Below are 21,464 nucleotides of genomic sequence, written 5' to 3'. Positions count from 1 at the left end.
TAGGAGAAATGAGTTGTGGTGGTAGTTTTTTAATGTAAAAAAAAATAAATTATGGAAGAATAGAAAAATATGGTTAGCTTGCTTTTTCAGTTACTATGTTCAGCATATCAAAACAACATTTTTTAATGTGATCATCTCTGGAGAGCTGTGTGGGGTAATCTGCATTGCTAAAATTTGATTGAAAATCACCAGTTTGTGGAAATCTTTATGGTAAGCTTGAGTTGTGCATGCTTAGGAGAAAGAAGGCAGGAGAAATGTTCTGTTTATGCCCTTCTGTTGGTGGACAATTTCAGTAGTGAATATATTTTTCCTCCCTGTTAGCGTCACTTTTTAGATTTGTACTTCAGATTAGTTTTCTGTCTGTGTTTATTGAAACTGTAGGTTCGGTGAGGTTGGTATTAACAAAGGCCAGCACTGAGCATGGATTTTCAATTTGAGCTGGTGGATTTTGAGTTTTGCAAAAGGGAAGGAAAAGACTAAGGAACTGAGAAGAGACTTTGTCTTTTCCCACTGTGGACCTTAACATATGTGCCCAAACAATAGTCTATGTGCTTTATTCAAGAAGCATTTGCTCCAGTAAGTACTTTTGAAAGGTCTATAGTAGTTCATACCTTTACAGTTCTTAGTTGTGAAAAATGCAGTAATAAAAGCATAGAGCAGATCAGCTATTCCTTGAAAAAAATCACTGCTAGAAGAAGATTCCTATAGAATTCCTTGCCACTACTCCTCACCTTAACTCAGTTATTCTCCTTACGTGTATATGAAATAGTTCAGTGTATTAAAATGGTAAGCTATGGCAAATTCAAGATGTTTGAACAAGAGGACAGATATATTCATACTTTAATAGGGTGAGAGTTGGTATTTGAAAAATAAAGCAGTGGAAAACAAGTTGTGTTGTGACAATGAACAATTCCTGTTGTGAATAACAAGGAAACTCAGACAAGAAGTTTAGAGAACATGACTCATCATAGAAACACCAGGAGAATGGAGAGGCAAAAACCGTCTTGCAATGTGTTGATTATTTTGTTTATGATATTACTTTTCTGTCGCTGGGATTTTTTGTTTCCACAAAGTGATTGAATAGATACAAATAAAATAAGAGTAAGTACTTAGATACCTACCAGCAGTGCCTGGTAATACAGTTATAAATATTTATTGTTAGCCTTAACAAGTGTCTCAGTTCAAAATACAAGCACACAAAATACCATACAAGTAGTTTGACCTTCTTTGCATTTACAAGAAAACACAAGCACTCAGTTTCAAATATGGAAGTTGTATTATTGTGGCAAATGTTGGCTTATCATCCCACTAAGAAAGATGAGTGAAAGCAAAGAGAAGCGCTGTGACCTGGTTGTGATTGGCTTGGAATACACTAGTGGATGGCGGCTTTAGTATCTGACAAATATGTCATTAGTCTCATCACATAAACATTTATTTTTGTGAACTTATTTTTCTTAGAATATTCAGTATAAAATAGGTCAAGAAAAATCATTGTTATGTTGATGTTTGTCTCAATTGCATGCAAGAGTCTTTTTCCATTTTATTTTTCTTCTTCTTTCTTCAAGCAGGAGATATCAGGCATTTTCTTCTAATGAGCATGGCTTGGATGCTGGGTAGTTGTTTTTCCCTTTTTCTTTGTGAAGTTTGTTTCAAATACATCAGTTTTCTGGTATTCAAGCCTGTAAATATTTAATAGAGTGCCATTTACTTTTAAAAACCAATAAGCAAGCACTAAAAAGGTACTAATTTCATAATTACTGTTTCCAACTCCTGATTTTTATTCTGGAAGATGGAACATGGAAGGCGCGGGGCTGTTGGGACTGGGGCTGTGTTCCCAGCTGTGGCAGCAGGGACTGTGGATGTATTTCCTTTCTCTACCTTCCACAAGGAAGTTCCATGATTCTAGTTTTTGGTTTGTGAATCCCAGCTTTAGGTGGAAAGACTTCCAGCAGGCATGTATCACTGGTAAAATATTATATAAATATATAATATTTATATGGTACTGGCAAAGGGTCTATGAGCCAGCAGTGTGCCCAGGTGGCCAAAAAGGTCACCAGCATCCTGGCTTGTATCAGGAATAGCGTGGCCAGCAGGACTAGAGAAGTGATTGTGCCACTGTGCTCGGCACTGGTGAGGACCCACCTTGAATCCTGTGTTCAGTTTTTGGCCCCTCATCATAAGAAGGACACTGAGGTGCTGGAGAGAGTGCAGAGGAAGCAATGAAGCTGGTGAGGGTCTGGAGCACAAGTGTGATGGGGAGCGGCTGAGGGAACTGGGGCTGTTCAGCCTGGAGAACAGGAGGCTGAGGGGAGACCTTATCGCTGTCTGCAACTACCTGAAAGGAGGTTGGAGCATGGAGGGGGTTGGTCTCTTCTGACAGGACAAGAGGAAGTGGCCTCAAGTTGCACCAGGGGAGGTTTAAATTGGACATTAGGGAAAATATTGTTCATGGAAAGGGTTGTCAGGCATTGGAACAGGCTGCCCAGGGCAGTGGTGGAGTCACCATCCCTGGAGGGGTTTAAAAGATGTTTAGATGAGGTTCTAAGGGACGTGGTTTATTGCCAGAGTTTGGTTATGGTTGGACTAGATCCTGAGAGTGTCTTCCAACCAAAATGATTCTATGATTTTTTCCAAGTTAATATTTCTTCTACTCATATTTAAGCTTTGCATTCATATTGTTTTCTGAAAACAACACTACTCTTGGCTTTTTTACACATCAAGAAGTATGTCCCTCCTATTAGCTAAAAGAGGTGACATTTTTCTATTAGAACTAAAACCAAACCATCTGTGATATGTGTTTTGCAAATGGCAAAGTTAGTTCTGTATTGTATAGAGGTCCTGCATTGCAATATATGTAACATCGGTCTGTATTTCCATGACTGAGCTGCCATTCTGTTTGACTGACACCATGGCAGTTGTCTTTATCTTCTGAGTGATTCGCTCCTGCTGTGTCTGATGGGCCTTATGGGCATTTAATTTGTGAGGAGGATTCTCCAGCAAATGTATTCCTAAGAGTACTGCAAAATGTGCTGCTCAGTACATTATCCTGCTACACTTGACTGACTGCCACTTAAAGCAAAATTTCTTCAGACAAGAAGGGAAAAATGCCAACAATATAATACAAGAGCATCAGAGGGGGAATAATTGTGCAGTTGTTTCTTGAGAGGAATTGTGAAACGGGGCTGGAGAAAGGAACTGTTATTTTCCTAGGAAGGTTGATTTGAGATTTATATTTTTTTCTATTTTATTTTTTTATCAGTGAATTTGGCATTAAGATGGTTCAGGTGATAGCACTTCCTGAAGCCAGAGAAGATGGTAATTATCAATGGAGGATACATTATCTTTTTTCATACAAAAAAGCAGCTAAACAGGGTGAGGAGTGAAAGAGGAAATTCATGTTATATGTTGGAAAGAGCAGTGGAGAATGCCTTATCTGTACTAGTTAATTGTAGGATAATAATGATCTTTTGGTACCATGTATGTGTGAACAAGGTGAGACCCAGTTGGTCATGTGCTCAGTGGTGGAAAAGAGAGATTGCTCATGAAGAACTGATACCTGGGATAGAAGACTGCTTGCCATAGGACTTAATGTGCTTTGTTCCAACTCAGTATGTTGCTTTTTGAGACTATGTCCATGAAGTGCTTGAAAGAATTAAGGTTAGAAGCAGAAAACAAAGTTGTGCATCTAAAGGAGCGAATGACTTTCAGAACATGACAAAGTTCTTTCCTCAAAGAAAGCAGAGACTAGAAGTTACTGGAACTAGTGAGAAAACTTGTATTTTACATGCTTTTAAAATAAGTCTCGTGTAGCTTCAATTTCTGTTTGTCATGTTTGAGTTTCCATTTTACAGCAGTTCTGCAATCTCACTTTGTTACACAGCAAAGGAAAAACATTTGCAAAGGCTATCAGGTATTGTGGAGTGAACTTTATTAGATGCAGAATATAATCATAGGCGGAATTACAGATTACTTCAGTCAAAGTAAAATGAAGTGCTTAACAGGTATTTATTAGGAGATAGCTTGTCAGTGAAAAGTCTTGTATACAAAAATGAGGATGATGAGCTCCTTGTATCTATGCAACTATCTTAGAGCCAGTTGTAAAAGGAAGACTATAAAGTTTTTTGTTTGTTACTATCTGTATGTCATGAAAGAGCGAAATGGTTTCTAAAACGTACGGTCACAAACCGATTATAAAATTCCTGAGGGGAACTCTGATAGGGCTATCATAACTTACCAATGGAATGGTGAGTCACTGGAGGAGGAATTCATGTAATAATCTTTTCTGGTATTTATAGGACCAGGAGGATAAAATGTCATTTAATTTTATTTGATTAAAAACTACTAGGCAAGAGAGAAAGAGGAAGGAAAAATGAAGCATCTTTGTGTTATTTCAGGAGTGAAAGATGAATGGATTATATAAAAAGCGTATTATGAAGCAGTATAGTGGTTAATTTCAAATCTGATCAAAATAGCTGTTTCAAATAAAATAGTTGTATTTGATAATTTAAGATTACTTTAAGTTCTACACACAAAATGCTGCTTTTTAGTAGAGTTGGTAGATTGAGGCATCTGCATGAGCTCTTATTTGCTAGTTTAGGCATGTGTAGCGATGTAGTTCAAAGATTATCCGTGGAAGGTCTTTATTCACCTTAAAAAGTTATGCGTAAATGTCCTTAACGTAGCCTTCAGTAGGTTTACTAGGATGCCTAAAATGCTGTAGCCTGTTCTATTAATGTTGATGATACAGTATTTTATCCAGCACTGTGTGTTCAGTCCTGCAGTCACTTCTGCTTGAATCAAAGCTGTATCCTGTTTTCTGTATTGCTCCCAACGTATAGATCATGGTGCAGTTCTCTACTGTTGTTTGGTTGGGTTGGGTTTGTTTGTGTGGTGGTGCTTTTGGTTTTCAGAAAGAGCAAAATAATTTGGTGAGCATGTGTTTATTCCCAGGGAATGCTTGCATGGATTCTGAACTAATGCAAAGGAATTAAATCATGACAACCATAAGATCATGTAGGATCATAGTTTTCACTAACTTCTAGCCACAGTAGAACTGGATTATTAGTTTCATAAATAGTCAGTTTTATGATTAGAGGATTTCCATTAAAAGTCTTTGTTTTCTATAAAATGTATCTAGAAAAATGTTTGGGTCTTTTTTCAATCCATTCTTCATTGCTTTTGAATTTCCATTTTTATCCTAAGGGACTTTGTGGTTGATTCTTAATTCTTTCCATGGATAAGTTACAAAATTTCCCTTAGAAGGTGCTTGGCTTTGGAGTGTATAATTTCTGTAAGTAAGTTCATTTCACATAAATTTGTATTGAATGTGATTATGCCAATGAGTGTTTTCAAAAACTGTTTCATATCCAAAAAGTGTTTGATAAGTGAGGAAAAAATAAAGGAAATACATGTTGTGTAGCAAAAGATGTAACTTAAGCCCTTAGAGTATATCACATCAGCAACTGAAATGGGATTGCTATTAAGGTGGCTGTTCCTATGCTACTCTGCATCTAATTAACCCATGGAATTATGATAGAGAAGATACAGCAGGAGTCGGCTTCAGTGTATCTTAGTAACCTAAATACATAGTTTTGTCCTTGCACAGCAAACCCAAAATCTATGGTAATGTCTCTTGAAAACGTAAACTTATTCTTGTTAGGTTAGTCCTAGTCAGGATATGTATGTGCCTGTGCTGCTGTCACACTTTGATCTCTGCCTTCCTTTTAGATGCATTCTTACATAGTAGGTGATGCCGCTTGCTTCCTGTGCCCCTGTGTCCTGTATATCTTTTTGTTCCTCAAGTTGAGCAAGTCCAAACAAAGCAGCCAAACAAGAGGCTTTCCCCTAAACTCAGAATGTAAAGAAGTGGGAAGAGTATGAATGTGATGAAGCTGCAGTTGGTTGTACCAAATGATTCTCCTTTTGTTCTGGAAGGATTGGTGGTGGGAGCTCACGACCCATCAAAAGGTTACTCTGACATGATTGCAATTCTCCTCAAAATAGGCAAATATTCCCAAAAAGCCGTTGTGACTGTATTGAATGGTATATTTTTCTCCAGGTGGGGGTTGGACTAGATGACATTTGAAGGTCCCTTCCAACCCAAACTATTTTATGATTAGCAAAAGAAGCTTTAAATCAACAATTGGTTTATCACTTCTCTATTCTAAGGTAATAGTGTTGGCTTTTTTGACTCAACAGTGTTTCCTGGATATGACATTTGGAGCCGGAGGCCACACGACAGCTCTGCTGGAGAAAACCAGAGACATCACAGTATATGCACTGGACAGGGACCCCACAGCTTATAAAATAGCCCAGCAGCTTTCAGAATCATACCCGTAAGTTGTCGTCTTTTTGTCTTAGATATGGTTGAGATATTAGATATGATACTGTGGTGTTATATACACAATATATTACATATTGATAGTTTTAATATATAGTTTTTAATGTCTTATTGTAGAATAGTATTACATTCTGTAGTTAACCTGTTAAATAGGAGATCAAATTCAAGTTATTTCTGAGTATTTGCATGCAAGTTCTTCTGAGGTTTTTAGAGTCAAGGGCATATTCTGTATTCTGTTAATTTTGAGTGTGTGTCAGGTAGCCAATTTTATTTTTAAAAATTGACTTAAAAAAGATGACTGTTCTCAGCTTACCTTGAACTGATTCAGATGGCAGAGCTGTACAAAAACATATACTTTGTGGTAAATGGTTCACAAAAAGGATGGAAAAGTATCCTTTTAAATTAAATAATAATTTAAATATGGCTTATGAATAATTAAAAAAACCCCAACAACAAAAAAAAACAACTAAAACTAATTGTAATTCAGCATTAGGTTTGCTAAATATTTGACACAGGCTTCAGAAACAATTTAATAAGCTACTGTTTCTGTGTAAAGCTCATGCTTCAGTTTTCTTTTTAAACAGAGTACTGAATTTGCGTAATGAACAATTGCTAAATGCAAGTTTTTAGGTTTGTTACACAAAGTTCTTGTTCCTTTATTCAATAAACAGTCCAGTTAGAGTTAGGGCAACGAAGATGATGAAGGGAGTGGAGCATCTCCCTTATGCGGAAAGGCTGAGGGAGCAGGGGCTCTGGAGCTTGGAGAAGAGAAGACTGAGGGGTGACCTTATTAATGTTTACAGATATATAAAGGGTGAGTGTCAGGAGGATGGAGCCAGGCTCTTCTCGGTGACAACCAGTGCTAGGACAAGGGGTAATGGGTTCAAACTGGAACACAAAAGGTTCCACTTAAATTGGAAACTTCTTCTCAGTGAGGGTGACAGACACTGGACCAGGCTGCCCAGGGAGGTTGTGGAGTCTCCTACTCTGCAGACATTCAAACCCACCTGGACACCTTCCTGTGTAACCTCATCTGGGTGTTCCTGCTCCGGCAGGGGGATTGGACTGGATGAGCTTTCAAGGTCCCTTCCAATCCCTGACATTCTGTGATTCTGTGAGTGTGGGTACATTCGTGCAGAAGTGTGCAATATGTAGAGTTGAACATGAGCTTTTCAGAAAGTGCTATGGTTTAAATTTAACCAATAATTAAAAATATGTAGATACGAAATTAAATAAGATGAAATAATCATTGGGGAATTTAGGAGAAGTAGGAAGGAGGGGTCACTTACTGTCAGGTTGAAAACGTTAGAGTATTTATTCCCAAAGACATTTTACATGAGAAAAAGCAGATCTTTCCAATTCCAAGAAAACTGGAGGAGATGGATGAAGAAAAACCGGGTTGTTCAGTCATGTTTCCCCACATAAAAGTGAGTGTTAAGACAGCAGTGCTGTTCAAGCGCTGCAGAAGGTATTCCTCATCTTTTCTAAACGAAAAGGCTAAACTGTGCATTCCTTTCTTCAAGTGCCATTGTCAGAGGCCCAGCGGGGAGAAATGCAGGTGTGCGACCAGACAGCATAGCTGAGCTTCCAGTCATCCTGCTCTCTGAGACCACTTAGATATATTTCTCTAAATTTTTAGTTCTTTTTGGGCCGAAGTGACATGCAATCTATACTTCTAAATGTGTGGAATTCCGCTCTCAACTGTTATTTCTCCAGGGAATGCTCTTTTTGACAGAATTGCGTGGAGAATATTGGCAAGGAAATTCCAGCTACTTTCAATCGAAGCCTGCAGACACGTTCCAACAGTTATCATGGGACTTGTAGAGTCTTCTGTTCTTTATGTCATAGAAAAAAAATATATATAAAGTCCAAATTAAAGCTAATCTTATATGTAATAATTTTCAGAAACATTCACACAAGTTAAGATAACAAACGGTTCTCTGACTCAATATATGTTTATCTGTGAAGTATCCTATGCAGAACTGGGTGTGAATGGAGTTTATTTTCCAGATAGATGAAGAGATTTCACAAGTGCTGGATGTTGTTCTGCCAGTGATTGACATTGTTGATTCTCTGCTTGCTTATGTCTGTGAAAAGATGAGCTTTATAATCAATATAGCATTACAGCTGATGTAATGCACTATGGCTTTAAAAACAAAGGTCTTTCAGTTCCCATTTTAGTTCATAAAATCATATAAACTTGAGCTCCAGACATAGTGTTGTCCACCTTTATAGATGCAAGTTATGAGTAGGATGAAGGCGATTCTTAAATAACATAGTGTTAAATTGTTAGAGAAAAGTCTTAATCACTGGAAGATAACTGCATGCCACTTGAATATATTGTGTAAGATACAGAGCAATATTTACATTTCTTTTAATGTCTTCCCTCATCTGCCCTCTTTCCTATTGGAAAGGACATGTGAGTCCCTTTTCAGAATGTGAAGATATATGTTTTTTTCCTATTAGTTTATAATTAAGGTAAAAGAATGTTCATATGTGGTATATGTGCTCATTATTAATCTGTTTTCCCTGTGAAGTCAGTTGCATAAAGCATTGTTAAATTAAAATGGGGAAGGAGGAGGTATATAATTTATAAATAACAAGTAAAGCTAGGGTTTACTTACAAATCAGTTGTAAGCACATATGATTTACTTATGAGATATGCATCTTTCATAAATGGATTTTTTTAATTCAGTATTCATTGAAAGATGTTTGATGTTACGGGGTTTTATTGTCAATTTTCTGCACTGCGTTAGAAATAAATCTTTTCTCAGAATTTTATCAGTTTGATGCCAACACAGATTTGAATTAAAAGCTCAGGGCATTCATCCAGTTGACATCTTTATCTGGTCAGGTCTACTGTCAGGTCGAATAGTTCCCTCATCTGATTCACCAGGAAGCCACAGAAAGAGTTCGCTTCGCTTCCTTTGGAGGTGACAGCACAGGGTGGTGAAAAGGCTGTTTTGCAATTGTAGCCAGGAAAATCTGATTTCTGCTATGTCTGAAATCGTCAATGCAATGGGCAAAGTGAAAAATCATATGTCAACTGAATTTTCTGTTGCCATTTTGTTTCCACTAAAATCAGAATATTTTACCTGTTTAATTGGGGATGTTGATAAATTCCAGCGTATCAACTACATAACATATCTTGAGTCTTGCATTAGTATTTACAGTAGTCTACCCTACTATAAAAAACTTCAATTAGAAATATTCAGTGTTAATTCCTATTGCTTATTCTGATTAGGTAACATTACTAATCTTAGTAATATCATCTATTTCCAACTGTTACTCAGTGTAGGGCTTCATTTTTTAAACATACTATATTTTTTTTGTCACTGAGTTACAAGATTATTAAAGCTTAAGTTGCAGAAATATGCCCAAAGATTTGGTTGGAAGAGGAGATAAGTATGGCTAAATTAGAAGAATTTTCTATATTCAGAACTAATAAATGAAGTCCTCCTTCTACTTAGGCGAAAGACAGCTGGAGTAAAAACTCACTGAATGAGATCACTCAGGAAAAATCTATTTGTTTGTATTATAATGTGCCTCCTTGCTTCTTGGTAGTAATTTTTGGCAGAACTGAAATCCAAAGAGGGTAGACTTCCAACTGCAGTTCTTGCATTCATTTAGCTTCTCTGTTATTATTTTTATTTTTTAAAATATGTAGTGCTGCTTTAATAAGGAGAAAGTGGGTCAGGGCCTGTTAGATATTCAGTGTGTGGGTGGGAATCCTTTGACGTGCTTTCTGGGGAAGCCTCTAACTTGGGAATTGCTGCCGAGAATCCAGGAGAACAAGATAAAATTCAGTCAGTAGCAATAAATAACAAGTAAACCCTTTCCCACCCACTGAAAGGGAGAGGTTAGAGAGGTTGCTGAAATCTGGCAATTAACCACTATCGTCGCAAGCTTTTAAGTATGAGAACCCTACGCAAAGCCTACGCAGAGGGGGCAGTATGTTCTTTGTAATTCTCTGAACAGAATAAGAAATTGTGCCCCAAAAGTAAGGATAAATAGTATAAAATTCCTCATAATTTTTTCAACTACCATTTTGTTGTAGTTCCATAGCAACTTTTAGGTGTGATGGTTCTTGTGGTTTTGCTTTCAGGGTTACATTAAGTTTACAGAAGTGGGATAGAACCATCAGCTGTGTGTTCTATGTTTTGGGAAAAATATAATTTGTTTTGTTCAGTTCTAGGGAAAATAAACTTTTTTCAGTTGCAAAAAGGTATTTTTTTTTAAGTGCTTGTGAATTGTAGCTGAATGTATTATATATTGATGCTTCATTTATATAGGCTAATATTTAAGTTTTGACTACAGTACACAAGGAATACAATTAAGAGTGTGCAATCAAGGCATATTCATTATAATGATGCCTTGACTATACATAAGTTAATTAGTTACCTGTAGTGTTATTTCTTTCTAAGGAATTTGCCATGTATGTCAATGTCTGGCTGCTTCTCAAATGCAGGCAACATAGATAAATGAGTTGTCTTAAATATGAGATGGAAAAATGCAATTGAGAGCACTAAAAAGACCTTTAAATGTCATTATATTCAAATAGTAATTTATTTTCTTCCTGAAAAGATGTATTTGGGTAATAAACCCAAATAATTTTCCTTATGAAAACATAAGGAATAAAGATTCTTTCCCTTGTTGAAGTTCCAGTTTCTCGGGTTTCAGAATGACTGGAAACCTTTGATTTCATACACACAGTCTGATCTTTCAACAAATCAAGTTTCTGGTTCCAGTTTGGGCCCAATTCAACGTTACGCTGACATACAAAACACATGCAATGCTTTACTTTTAACTATTTTTTTTTCCTTTATTTTTTACTTTTTACATTCTTTTCTAACTTGGCCCTTTAGGTACTTTCTTGAAACCTTTTTGGCCTCAGAGGGAAAGGCTGTGAGTGTTGTCTACCTGGACTTGCGTAAAGCCTTTGCTGCTGTTTCCCATGACATTCTCCTGGAGAAATTGACTGCTTGTTGCCTGGATGGGTGGGCTCTTTGTTGGGTAAAAACCTGGCTGGCTGGCCGGGCCCAAAGGGTTGTGGTGAATGGAATTAAATCCAGTTGGTCTCCGGTCATGAGTGGTGTTCCCCAGGGCTCAGTATTGGGGCCAGTTCTGTTTAATCTCTTTATCTGTGATCTGGATGAGGGGGTTGAGTGCAGATCTGCTCTACCATGGACCTGCAGGGGCACAGCTGGCCTCACCATGGCCTGCACTGACACCTGAATCATTTTGGTTGGAAGAGACCCTCAGGATTATTGAGTCCAACTACAACCTAACTCCAGCACTAAACCATGTCCCTAAGAACCTCGTCTAAACCCCTCCAGGTATGGTGACGCCACCACTGCCCTGGGCAGCCTGTTCAATGCCTGATAACCCTTTCTGGGAAGAATTTTTCCCTAATATCCAATGTAAAACTCCCCTGGCACAACTTGAGGCTGTTTCCTCTTAAAATAACATCTCCTGGCCTCCTCCTTCACTGACCTTGGTGCCTGGAGTTGTTTCTCTGACATTCTCACTCCTCTCTCCAGCTGCTGTCGTGCAGCGGTTTTTACCTCTTCTTAAATATGTTGTCCTGGGGGCCCTCCCACCGTTGCTGATGGGTTCAGCCTTGGCCGGGTCCAACTTTGAGCCACCTGGCTCTGTGGGACCACAGGGGAAGCTTCTGCTTCTGGCATCTTTTCACAGAAGACACCCCTGTAGCCCCCTCGGTACCAAAACCTGGCCACACAAACCCAACACAGCTCAGCATCAAGTTCTTATATAACGGACGGTGTAACTAGGTGAACTAAATGTTACTGGATTGTTTTCCTGATTTACTTAACGTTCCTGTGGTAATGACCTGAATTGTTATTGCAGTCGCATGCTCATGGTTACCAATCATACATCTCTGCCAAGGAATTGTGAAAGACAAGTTTATTGTTTTCATTAGGGATTATAAATCAGGGAGCTGAAATGGAGTGACTAACGTGCTAAGACCTGTTCGTTAATATTTTGTTGGCTATTTCCTGGCTAAATCAAGAGATAATGGGAATAAATGATGATGCCTCTTCATCAAGACTGAATTTTTAATTAGTCTCTTAGCAGAATAATTTATTTGCTCTGAATATAAATAGTTTGTAAAAATTCTAATAATTTATATCTGTATTTGTATACTAGAAATAATTTCTGTTCAAGTACATACACACTGAGGAACTGCAGGAGCCTTCATGCCCCACACCACTATCGCCAGAGTTACCATCAACTGTTAATGACAGCAAAAAAATGGGAAAACCAAATTATAATGTAAAAATTCTTAGTAGAAACCAAGCACTTTACAATATAAACATATGGTGTAAAAATTGGTTAGATGTGATCTTGTAGAGAGCAAGTGCAATACAGAATATGTATGGACTTTGATTACACTGTGCAGCACAGACAGTTGAGTGAAGAGGCAGGTTGGGTTAATCCTCAGCCATGCTCATCCATTTACATGTTGTTGACTGGCTCTGAAAGAAGCTCATTCAAAAACCGCCTATAACTAAGATAGAAACAAGAATTATTTTTATATTTAGTAAGGTCTTCTTACAATTAACCTCAGAGATCAGTAACAAGTAATGGTTTAAAACAGGAAGATGCAATGTAATTCCTGGTGTCCTGAGCAGTGCAATATTTCCTGTGTAGTACAGTCAGTATTTTTATCTTTCTCTTTTGTGTTTTATTGGTGTTTTTCTATATATGATATTTGAAAAACAGAAGTATTAATGAAATTGTCACCCATGGAAAATAACACAGGACACAATCTAGAGAATACCTTTAATCTGTATGTCTATTAATATAAGCAGAATGTATTTGTTTGGCCTAAACAGAGCATATTTCTTGTGGAAATAATCATAGGTATATGAACACCACCTAATACCAAAGCAACTTCAAATGTAATTTAAGACCAGGTAGGCAAAAACTGAACCTCCTTAGAAAAGGAGATGGAAGAGAAATGATGCACAAATGCAAGTGTTTCTTTAAAATAATATGTATTAGAAGTAAGTTTGGGAAAATGTAGAAAGAGAAAGCCATGAAGATGGTAGCATTAAAAGATGGCACATCTGAGTATACTGGTTGAGCAGACAAGCAGTCCTCAGGTGTCCACTTGAAGCTTGAATGAGAAGATCGAATGAGTTGGATCTGACAGCTTGTTTGAATGTCTTAACATCTTCCCCTTGCAATTTCAGTCTTGTCTTTGTGCTGCTCATTTGAAAGTGTATTTATCCATAGTCTTTAAAATATAAAGGTCCTATTTTACTTTTTTATGGGGGAGAGGGAGAAGCCTAAGGGAAAGCAAGTTTGTGAGCTATCTGAAGTACGGGAAAATTGTTTCTAGAATAAGCAAGTTATCCAGCAGGCCGGACTAAGCGTGTCTTTGAAGCAGTGATGTCTTACTGGGGCTCTTTGGTCACATTCAGCTTTCAGCATGTTTACAAATATATAAAGGGTGAGTGTCAGGAGGATGGAGCCAGGCTCTTCTCGGTGACAACCAACAGTAGGACAAGGGGTAATGGGTTCAAACTGGAACACAAGAAGTTCCACTTAAATTGGAGAAGAAACTTTTTCTCAGTGAGGGTGACAGACACTGGACCAGGCTGCCCAGGGGGCCTGTGGAGTCTCCTTCTCTGCAGACATTCAAGACCCGCCTGGACACCTTCCTGTGTAACCTCATCTGGGTGTTCCTGCTCCAGCGGGGGGATTGGACTGGATGAGCTTTCGAGGTCCCTTCCAATCCCTGGCATTCTGTGATTCTGTGATGTTTATTCTGTGATGTGAAAAAGTTCGTACATGGCACCTTACAAGAGTGGGCATGTGTGCGGAAGTGGGAGTTCCCACCATGTCCTTATATATGGGAAAGGCTGAATGGGGTCCTCAAGTGAGAATTTTTCTCAGGGCCAACATTGCCCATGCATTGAGTCTTAAGACTGGTATTCAGTTCTAGTGGTGGAAGGTGTTAACTATTATATGTATGGGGAGCCAGAAAACAGTTCTTACCTGCATTACATAGTCTGTGAGGGCAGGAAAGATTGCACTTTATAGTGACTGAAGCAGGTTAATATGTGTGTTTGGAAGGCTGGAGAAGAGCTAATTATGCTCAAGGTAGAGGATGTTAAAAATTGATTAGTGTAATATCAACATCTCTCTACATCACAGAATTCTTTTAGCACTGTATCATACCAGAATTGTAATACTGAATGACAAGGAAAAGCTCTCTATCTGATGAATTTAAACACTACAAATTTACAAAAATCACTTCAGAGCTCTACCTTTTTTCTGCTTTAGTTGCAAGCAAATACTGTCCTGACCTGACTCTTGCTTGTGAGATCTGTCTGGCTGTGTGTTGAGGTGGGGATGGCTGCAGGCCATTGCCAGCATCAGTAGCTGAGTTTAAATTTCATATACCGGTTACATAAAAGAGAAGTCCTTATTTGCACCGTTCACATCTGAAAGGACTAAGGTGTCTTTTGAGAACATAGCTATGCCCAAACACTGCCACTAGAAATACAATGACACTAGTTTCAAGGCACAACATTATGTTAACGTTCCCACTGAAGCTTTTATTTAGCAATAGAAACATTTGGAGAATGATTAAATACTTATCAATCTAAGACTCATTCTATTTGCAATATTCTGTTCATCTTTTGAATGCTATATTTATTTTGGCAAAATTATCTGATAGTTGAATTAGTTATTAAAATTATTTTCAGTGTCATGTCATAAATTTGGGGGTTTGTCTTTCTTTTCATGCATAACATCTCATGTGCCAGTGCTAGGTTTAATGTAACTTCCAGTCAAATGAGTCAGGACAGTATGTTGCTGATATGGGAAAACAAATTGCTACCATTTCGATATGAGTATTCTTAAGAGAAACTGCATTGACATGTTATTTTTGTAGGAAAATCTTGGATATTGGGCAATTTGAAGCTCTGAAGGAAGGTTTGCAAGCATTAGGTTTAAAACAATGAACTGTTTTATTTCCGTTCTTTTTTTTTTTCTGTTACAGTTATTGAGTCATTTGCCATTTCAATATTAAGTGAAAATTAGAGGTTTGTGAATAATTTATATTTATCAGTTTGGATGGTATTTTTGGTTTAGGCAATTTCTCCCACAACAGCAAAATCATTTCCTTTGGAAGGGATCTTAGGATGTCATCTAGTCCAAGCTCATGGTTCAGGCAAGTTCAATAGGAACCGTCTTAGACTGTAGATTGTAACCTGATGCGCGTGGGTAGCCTTGAATTTTTCAAAGGCACGATGGGGCTCTAAAATTCATTCACTTTCTGATCTTCTTTTTGTGCTGTAGTGCTGTGGCATTAAATGGCAAACTTGTGCAGCACCATTCTCTAGCAGGCAGCAGTGAGTATCCTAAGGTGGCCCCTGGAGTCACATCCCATGGAGTCGTGTTTTAGATTGGTTTATATCATTTGCGAAATTTAAATTAAAATTGAGAGAGATGCATCATATTGCCATGTCCTTCAAAGCTCCTGCTGAGCGGATCCTCATCCAAAGCGCACAGAAAGCGGTTCTGCTTCTGTGAGTTATTCCTGCTTCCCTCTATTCTTTTCCATACTCTATTCTAGATATGGGGAGGTCATGGCAGCCAATGTGAACAGCTACATGTGCATCTGAATCATCTTGGGCATCTTTAAACAACAGAAGTTTAGGCCAAGCAGCTTAATGACTTTCCAGCCTGAGAAACAACGGCCTTTAGACCACACAGAGTCAGCAGGAAACATTCTGTTGAATGTCAGTTTTCTTCCATCACAGTTTCTCATCAATGTTTCTAGGAATTATATAAAATGCTAACTGTTCTTATAGAATGAGAAGACTTTTATTTCTTAAGTTAATAAAGAGGGATAAGGTCCAGAAATAATTTCAAAGAAACAAACAAAAAAGCCCTCTAGGTATTTGGTAAGGATATGGAGCTGAATGTGGGTGATTTGAATTTCTTTTCAATACAAATGTCCAGATCGGTAACTTATATTTAAGGACATCACATATCCCTGCTAGCTCAGCTTCATATGGAATGGAGTGCCAAGTGTGACTTGAACCAGCAGGAGCTTCAGACATGCCCATTACGTGCCATCTATATCAGTGTGCTATGAAAGTGCTCAGAACATCTTTAAAGTTTAATGTTATAGCTCATACACGTGAAATGTTTCTAAGTACAGTTCTGTGAAGCTTAATTTGGGTCGTAGGTTTTGTTTCCTAAAAGGAACAAATTTCTTTATTTTTTTTCAAGTCAATAATTATGATGCTGAAATAATCCTTGAACTTATGTGTTACATAAAGGAGACATCGACTTTTCCTTTGGGCTAGTTTTCCATCTTCTTGGTTTTGATGAGAAAGTTTCTTTATAGGTATTTAGATTATTAGGAACTTATGTTACTTTTGTAACCATTTCATTACTAAAGTACATGTAAAACATTTTCTGTTTGAACTTAATTTTAATTTAAAATATTTTTAATTGATGTGTCAAAAAAAATCTTTACAAATATGTTTGAGAAATATTTAAAGTATCTCTAACTGAACTGTTGAGTTCTGGGTATATTTCCATTACAGTAACAAACCAGTTTGGTGTTTATAAAATAATTACTATTTCCTAAAGGAAACTGATAGAATACTACTTTCAATACTTTTAAAAATCTTTTCATAGCAGCAAACATCAAGATTCTGTTTGTTTGCTTGGTGGTTGTTTCTCCCCCCCCCAATAAAAAGAAGAGAAGAGAACATTAGTTCTAAAGTTTTTTTTTGTACCTGGTAGCTAGTTTTCTATAGATCTTTGTGTCCTGTTGAGATGATGTTATCTTCATATTTCTTAGCAACAGTTATATTTTAGCTTGCTGTTTGTCAAGAGCTGTATATTTAGCTTATTTTGATCACATTTACAATAGGAGGCATTGAGGCACTCTGCACAAACAAGAGGACGTAACCTGTGTTGAAATACTCCTCCTTGTATCAGACAATAAAGGCAAAAGGATATTTTATCAGTACATAGATGATAATTTTTGAGAGTAGAAGATTCTAGCATTTTCATACGAAGGTGGAGATGATATAAATGCGCGGACAAAAAGGTACTTGTCGCTTGTTAAGAGAAGGTCAAGACTTGTTGGTATTTAAGCTAAACATATTACTAAGTAACTAAATCAAATCTGATAGCCTCTGATTCAGAATTTTATTTCTTCAAATTTGATACAAAGGCAAATGGGTAGGTAAATAAAAATATTTGTCAACACATTTTTGTATCAGTATTTAGCTTCCAACTTAACTAAGTACTAAATACGGAAATGTACGGAGAAGTTCTTTGACGTTCAAATTATTTTTCTGATTGAGTCCTACTTCAAATACTGTTGTTCTTCTCTTAGAAACATTAGAATTATGCATATAAGTGACATAGACCATAAAAATGAATTACTTTGAGTTTGACTATGTCATTCTATTTTTTCTTGTGATAATAAACATCATTTACATTTTAATTTGATTTTGGCCTTTGTGACTCAGATGTGCAAAGTGTTGTGCAGAATATTCAAAGGGCTGAAAGTAAAATCAGGCAGTTAATTGCTGGCTTTGTGTTTGGGTGCCTGAAAAATACAGCAACTTAGGTTGATCAAGCAGCAAAGTTTTGGATAAAGAGAATTTGTGTAAAACCTCGGTGAAGGAAACATGAACTTGGAATGGAAGTTTCCTGTGGCCTTGTCACTACTTAAAGGTGCGAGTGTTTGAGACCGGTATTGACTAGTAAGTTGTCTTGACTCTTGACACACATCGTTTTATAAGAAATAATACAGATGTCATGTCTCAACAGCAGAAACAATCTGTAAAATTGTCTACTATACAGTCTTACACTGATCATGAGAAGTTAGAGGCTGCTGAAACTTAGATTCTTAAATATGGCGTTGGGAGAAGAGGATGAAATTCTTTCTCATCGTGATGTCCAGATTGGCCATTCATCCTCAAGGGGATCTCTGCCACCTGCCAGGCTGGGAAGGGAACACTCCCTTCCCCTGAGCCATTGCGTGTTACCTCTGGGAAAACATCATTTATTATTATTATTATTATTATTATTATTATTATTATTATTATTATTATACCTGAAAACCTGCTTCTTTGCCCCTTGAAAGAAACCAGGAACCAATTTCTGTGAAATTAGGAGAGCAGCTGTCAAAAAGCCGACTGTCCTGTTACCAAAAAAGGTTTAATCCACTTTTGCACTGTCTCTTCCCCCCCTTTCTGAAGACACATGCTACATGTTACTGTATTTTCCATCAGTTTAAGGTGGTTGTTCATCCTTTCTCATCTCAATCATGATTGCAAGCTGTTCCTAATGAACAGAGGGATTTGCTGCAAGAAGACAAGGCAAAAATCTCATTTCAGTTGATTGAGCATCAGAATGAGGTTTGATTCCTTGAAATATGGTCTCTATTAAGGTGGAGCAACGTGACCGTCCAAGAGCACACATACCCGAATTCAACCCTTCCCATGGTCTGCCTGTGGCAAAAGAAGTGGATGTTGGTACTTGGTGAGCCCAATATTAAGACCTGACATTCTTAGTAATACTTAAACCAAGAACTAATAATACAGGAAATTATGCCAGTCCCATTCCATTTTCTTTAGGAAAAAAATTCTGTGTCACAAAAGAATGGAATGTGCAGTTTGTTGCTTTTCTAGCCAGCAGGACCACAACTGCATCCCCATTGTGAATGATCAGTGCGGTCACTTGGTGAAACTTTATGCTGCAGTTTTACTTAAAGGGAATTTGGGGACTGTTGTGAATACGGGCTCCAAGAGCATAAAGGGCAACTTATTAGTTCAAGCTACCAAAAATGTGTGTCTATAACATGAGATTTTCTTCTTAGGCAGAGAATTATTGTTTCCAAGGTGAATCTATTATGTGTGTCAAAACCCACAGTGAAGTGAAGACTAAGTAGAAGGTGGTATTATTTACCATGGTAAAGACAGGAACCCCACAAACAGGATTATTTTGATAGAATGCTTAAGGTAGGATTTTTGTGTTGTAGTTCATGACTTGTGTGGTATAAATGATCTTATTTATGCATGTTTGGAAAGCATGCTGTGCCATGGAAAAAGAAAACAATTAAAGTATTTCTCTCTTTTGCCTTCAAAAACCTTTTCATTAGCATTCAAATAGATTAAAACAGTATTAACTAAAATGGCTGGTAATAATGAGAAATTATATGACCAATCATGAAACCGTTAACCAGTCTTTGAGCTTTTTTTAAGATATTTGCTGTAAAGTACAAACTGGATGAGAACTCTCACGTCATTCTTGCGATCGGGAATTGCCATGTTGCTGTTCCCAGATATTTAGAATACTACAGGTTTGTGGGCAATTTAGCAGAATAAGCAGCAGGTATGGAAGACACTGGTATTCTTGGTCTTACCTGTTGCTGTGTTTTGCATGGTCCCATACCTGATGGACAGGGTGTCAAAGGTATGTCTGAAAAAACCTTGAATTCTCTTTCTTTAGTTAGCTTGTGGATAACAAATGGACTAAAAAAGAAGCTGCATAGGCTTTATATTTGTTTTATATCCTTTTTCATAGCTGTTGCTTGAGACACTACGGTATTATAAACTCAGATTGCAGCAGGAAATATGAATAAAACTTCTGTACTACTTCTGTGCAATGATTTCATGGCTCAAAGACCTTTATCTCACTAAGGCTAGAAATGAGAACTGAATCTCATTGTATAATCAGGGGAATTTCTTATTTTCAAAGGGATGTGTTTCCATTTTTAATTCTCATAGTTAGTAAGATATTGAACATTGAGAAACAGAAATGTGCAGAACTGTCCTCTCCTCTCTCTAGCCATAATTACAGAAATAAAAGTCAATATTTGGATTCCAGTCTGGAAGCGTCTCAATGAGTCAGTGTTGCAGGTTTATTAGAAATAGATTAATATGTAATAAAATTACCGTAGACAGAAATGCATTTATCCTTTCATTCTGCAGCCACATATGTAGTGTACACACTTTAATTACTCAACATTGCTTCAGTTTTCAATTCAAAATTACATTCCATTGTACTGACAGCCTTTGAATCCAGCTTTTTGCCCATACATTGTTTGTGCCTTTCATGTTGGCTGCCAAGATAAACGTGGGGATGCAGATTGTGTGTTAATAAATACATGGAAGACTGTTTCTGATAAATTTCATGGAGAGCTTAAATTAATTTTTCATTTATAAAGTGAATGTAGTTTCTAATACTCTTTATACTGAAAAGTTTAAATTACCTTTGACAAATTAGTTTTAAGTAATATTTTTGTCTTAAAAAGCTGTTGCAGAGGAGAAACACTATAACCTGCATAACACATCAATTACTAAAATGATTCCTTAAAATCAATTTGAGTCAACTGTGTCGTTGACAACTTTGCTTAAACTCAGCAGAGAACGTTATACTTGTTAAAGGTGAAGCTGGACTCAGCTCAATTCTTCTATTTCTTTAAAAATATCCACCATATCATGATCTTAAATGCTGGTAAATCCTTAAATCATTAAGACCAACTTGAAGCTGTTTTGAATATGTCCGTGTTTAAAACAAACAAAAAACCCCAAAAAACCAAACCAAACAAACAAAACCCCAAACCCAATCTATGCTGTAAATATTAAGCAAATTTCTGAGAAGTTTAAAATTATTTTTTCAAACAGCAATATCTGAGAGGTCTTTTCTTTGAGGTTTTTTGGGTGGGATTATTTTAAGTTTCCTGGCTAAAAGTAAAATTGCAAGTGAATGACGGTTTGGTACTTTGTTTCTTTACCACCTACGATAAAATTTGGAGTAAAAGAATTGTGGTTCGTTTCGGTGCTTAGTAAGCATTGCTGCATTGGGAAGCGAAGCCCTCTTGGAAGTAATATGGGGTCTTGGAAGGTTTTCTGTGCAGGTAAGAGGGGACTGGATATTTACAATGGACTTTATTTTAGAATTACATGATTTAAAGAAAAATGCAAAGTAGACCTTTATTGATCTGGAATTTTGTGTCCAGTTCTGGGCCCCTCAGTTCCAGAAGGACAGGGAACTGCTGGAGAGAGTCCAGCGCAGGGCAACAAAGATGATGAAGGGAGTGGAGCATCTCCCT

The 21,464-nt window shown here is 37.2% G+C and overlaps 1 protein-coding gene across 1 annotated transcript in view; it reads left to right on the top strand.

Moving 5' to 3' along the window:
* The window catches only part of METTL15 (methyltransferase 15, mitochondrial 12S rRNA N4-cytidine), an 84,915-nt gene that overhangs the window by 26,103 nt on the left and 37,348 nt on the right, over positions 1-21,464 (top strand). Inside the window, exon 3 of the mRNA XM_082058285.1 lies at positions 6,199-6,335. Within this exon, the coding sequence (XP_081914411.1) occupies positions 6,199-6,335 (137 nt within the window). The remainder of the gene's footprint in view (positions 1-6,198; positions 6,336-21,464) is intronic.

The sequence above is a fragment of the Streptopelia decaocto genome, assembly GCF_964273445.1.
Source record: "Streptopelia decaocto genome assembly, chromosome: 7".
In the NCBI taxonomy this organism is placed as follows: Eukaryota; Metazoa; Chordata; class Aves; order Columbiformes; family Columbidae; genus Streptopelia; species Streptopelia decaocto.
The sequence above is the reverse complement of the archived record's forward strand: the minus strand, read 5'-3'. Positions and strand labels throughout refer to the sequence as shown.